Here is a 4,165-nt window from a genome sequence, read left to right as displayed (position 1 = left end):
GTTTTTGACTGACGGCGAACGGAGGTTTAGAATTGCGTTGGGTTATTTCTTCGATTAAACAGGGATACAAATATATATACCAAGTAGTAGGTAAGGGGAAAATAAAGACCCTAAAAACCTCCTAACCGTTATTTGTAAAGAAAACTTAAAGTGGAACCATGACTATTTGAAAAGGCAAAAGCGGGCGCGCGCTGCAGGCTGGGACTTGTAGTCCCTTCTGGATGGTCCACAGTGCGGCTGCGCGGAAGAGTGGGCGCTCTCCCGCGCACATGCGTGCGGCGGCGGCGGCGGCAGGGCTGACTGCAGTCCCGCAGAGTCAACCCAGCCGGTGTCCGGCAGCTCGGCATGGCGATCCCCGCGGCGTCCATGGGGCCCTCGGCGCTGGGCCAGAGCGGTCCTGGCTCGATGGCTCCCTGGTGCTCAGTGACCAGCGGCCCGACGCGCTACGTGCTCGGGATGCAGGAGCTGTTCCGCGGCCACAGCAAGACGCGCGAGTTCCCGGCCCACAGCGCCAAGGTGCACTCGGTGGCCTGGAGCTGCGACGGGCGTCGCCTGGCCTCGGGGTCCTTCGACAAGACGGCCAGCGTCTTCCTGCTGGAGAAGGACCGGTTGGTGAGCCGCTAGGGCCCGGCCCAGGCTAGGGAGAAGGACTGTGGTAAAGCGAGGTGTGGTGGCAAGGAGAGAACGGGGGTGAGGAGTGTGGAGGTGAGGAGAGGGGAGGAGGGTGAAGGGGTGTGGAGACGAGGGGCGTGTGTGATGCGAGACAGAGGAGTATGAGGGTGAGGAGGGGGTGAACGGGCTGGGGTGGTAGGGGGTGAAGATGGGGATGCTGGAGAGGAGGACTGGTGGTTAGGGAAGGTGGCGGTGTGTAGGGAGTGTAGTAGTAAGGAGGTGTGAAGATGAGCGGGGAGTCGCGTGCGGGTATAGTGAAGACCGGGGGTGAGGAGGATGGATGGATGGGCGGTGAGGAGGATGGTGGGGGTGTGGGAGAGTGGTGGGAGGAATCGTGTGGTGGTGAGGGATGGCTAGGGGCAGTGGTGGTGGTAAGGAGGGCCTCTCTGAAAATGATAGGGCCTCCGTGGCAATGAGCAGGTGGGTTGGGACCCCTTGGTGGCAGAGTAAGGGTAGAAAACCAGAAAGAAGGAGGAAGGCCAGGGAGAGCAAAAGAGTAAGGGCATTGATGTGGAACCCATCCTCAGAACAGTTCAGACTGATTGGGGAGGAAGGGAGGGAGGATATTGGAAGGAGTTTGGGGGAAGAGGCTTGGAAGGATTCGACTCTCTAATTACCCAGACTTTTGTTGGTCACAAGATAGCTCTGTTTAAATAAGGTTAAGAAGTTACATGGGGAGACAGGTACATATGGGTGAAGTGACATCTGTATTCTGTTCTTTCAGGTCAAAGAAAACAATTATCGGGGACATGGGGATAGTGTGGACCAGCTCTGTTGGCATCCAAGTAATCCTGATCTCTTTGTCACTGCATCTGGAGACAAAACCATTCGCATCTGGGATGTGAGGACTACAAAATGCATTGCCACTGTGAACACTAAAGGTGACTATTCAGAGAGTGGGCAATAGGAAGATAAGCTACTTATAGTCATTCAACAAGCATTTTGCAAGTATCTTCTCTGTGCATGACCCTGTAGGTATAGGACATCCTGAGCTGAATAAGACAGTTTCCAGCTCCAAGGATATTAGGGTTTAGTGCAAGGAGAGAGACATATGTATAAAAAAAACACTAACGTAATATGATGTGGTCATCCTATAACGGAGAAGTCTACAAAGTGGATACCCAGAATGGAAATGCTTAAGTCTGCCTGGGGGAGATAGGGAGGGCCTCACAGAATTTGAGCAAACTCTCAGGGTAGCCATATAGATTTAGTGGTCAGGGTGCATTGGGTGGGCAGCTCTAGCAGGGAAGAGCATGTGCAAAGGAATGGAGAATTTGGGAAACTGCTGATAGGCTAGAATGGCTGATCTTGGAATAAATGGCTTTGATGGTCTGGGAGAAAATGACCTGGAAGTTGTGCAGTACATTTACAGACTTTTTCACCACGTATTACCTTATAAACCTTGAGGCCCTTTATTAAATTTTATTGACTAAGATGTTATTGATTATAAGATGCATCAGTATTTTATGGACCATTAGGAAAGAAAATAAAGTTTTATCTATCATATAGTCATGATACACCAAAAATTTTGAGATGTATCCTGATGCATTCTAAGATACATTATAGGTAATAAAGTGTGAAAAAATATGCATCTTAGAATCAGTAAAGTTGATGCAATTTTTAATTGATGTATTCAATGTGGGCTACTGGACTTTGTTGGCAAGACTTGTACCTGGAGGTGGAATGATGTGGTTTCCCCAACTAGACAACTGGTGATATGTGAGTGATTTAGGTGGTATATGGATGAACACTAAAAACTGATTGTGTATATATTTTAATGCCTACTAGAAAAAAAGAACTAGCTCATAGAATTTATTGCTAAAGTAAAGCTATTTAAGTAAAAATTTGGGGGGTCAATTTTAATAAAAATCTTGAGTGAAGAAAAGTATAGCTGTTACATGGATAGTACAAAAATTGTGAAAATGGCATGTGAATGACTGGAGTTTGGGAAGTGCTGGTGTAAGAGAGTTAGAGGCTTTGGTGTCAAGTCTGGGTTTAGATCTTGGCTCTGTTACTTCACAGCTTTGACACTCTGGCTCATTTCTCTTCCATTTCTTCATCTGTGAAATGGGGGTAAAAAGTGTCCCTTAAAGAAACGTGAGAACTAAAGGGGGAAATTTGTAGATGAATGTGCTGGACTCCTAGTTGATCTGTAAGTGGTAGTTCCCTTCTGTTGACGAAGACCTTAGTGAATGAGCTCTGGCGATAGCTCTAGTTTTTCTATGATAACAAAATAAACTTCTGGAGGATTATGGGCTAACATTACCTTGCTGATTATATGTGGGTTCCCAGGGGAGAACATCAATATCTGCTGGAGTCCCGATGGACAGACCATTGCTGTAGGCAACAAGGATGACGTGGTGACGTTCATTGATGCCAAGACACACCGTTCCAAAGCGGAGGAGCAGTTCAAGTTTGAGGTCAATGAAATCTCCTGGAACAATGACAATAACATGTTCTTCCTGACAAATGGCAATGGTTGTATCAACATACTCAGGTGAGGGGTTCTAGCTGAAGGGACTGTCATATCTTTGCACTGGGTGCTGTGGTGGATACCAAGCTGAATTAGATGTGAGTCTATTCTGAAGAACCCAAAAGAACTAATACAGTTGACCTTTGAACAACACGGATTTGAACTGCTCAGGTCCACTTATATGTGGATTTTTTCAAGAGCAAATATTACAGTCCTACCTGATCTGGGGTTGGTTGAATCTGGGATGTGGAACCTCGGATACAGAGGAACCGTGGATATGGAGGACCAACTAAGTTATGTGTAGATTTTTGACTGTGCAGAGAATTGGCACCCCTAACCTTCTTGTTCAAGGTTCAACTGTAGTAATAAAGAATTCTGACCTCTCTTGAGCACCTTTGAACTAGGCACCTTATATTTTACTGAGTCCTCAGAGAAATCCTAGGGAGTCGATGGTGTGCTTCCCATTTCACAGATGATGATCAGGGACTCAGAGTCACTAGTCAGCTGGTGAGCACTAGAACTGGATGCACTTGAAATTATAGCTAATTCGTACCCTTGAAGTCTCCACTTAAATGTCACTTCCCCTCCAGGGAAGCCATCTTCACCCCCAAGGTTAGAAACTTATTTTGTGTACTTCCTGTTGGAAGCATTTCTCATTCTACATTATAATTGCATGTTTATTTCTCTGTATCTTCCATTAGACTGTAAACTCCATGAAGGTAGGGACTGTATTTAACTTGTTTACTGTTAAATCCCTAGTGCCTAGCCCAGTATCTGCTACACAAAATTAGGATCTCAGTGAATATTCTCTAAATGAATGAAACTGTGGAATTGAAATTGAGATCTGTCTGAATCTGTTCTTTCTGTTATCTTGGGTGAGCAATGCAAGGCAGAGTGAAATAGGCTCTGTGTGAAAGGCTGGGAGTTTGCTGTAGAATCCCAAGGAAAGAAACTTATATTGATTGTGGCAGTTGGGGGTTGAAGGAAGCAGCTTCTGAGCTTGACCTTGAAAGATTAGTT

The 4,165-nt window shown here is 46.3% G+C and overlaps 1 protein-coding gene across 1 annotated transcript; it reads left to right on the top strand.

Annotated features, from left to right (window-relative positions):
- Positions 1 to 340: 340 nt before the first annotated feature.
- THOC3 (THO complex subunit 3) lies at positions 341 to 3,169 on the top strand (the record flags this gene model as incomplete). The annotated part of the gene is made up of 3 exons (XM_007463124.1): positions 341 to 612; positions 1,397 to 1,553; positions 2,965 to 3,169. Coding segments are annotated over exons 1-3 (629 nt in total), but the record flags the coding sequence as incomplete, so codon positions are not given.
- Between the last annotated feature and the right edge of the window lie 996 nt (positions 3,170 to 4,165).

This window comes from Lipotes vexillifer, unplaced genomic scaffold (assembly GCF_000442215.2).
Source record: "Lipotes vexillifer unplaced genomic scaffold, Lipotes_vexillifer_v1.1 scaffold514, whole genome shotgun sequence".
Classification (NCBI taxonomy): domain Eukaryota; kingdom Metazoa; phylum Chordata; class Mammalia; order Artiodactyla; family Lipotidae; genus Lipotes; species Lipotes vexillifer.
Note: the sequence above shows the minus strand (reverse complement) of the source record. Positions and strands in the feature narration are given on the sequence as shown.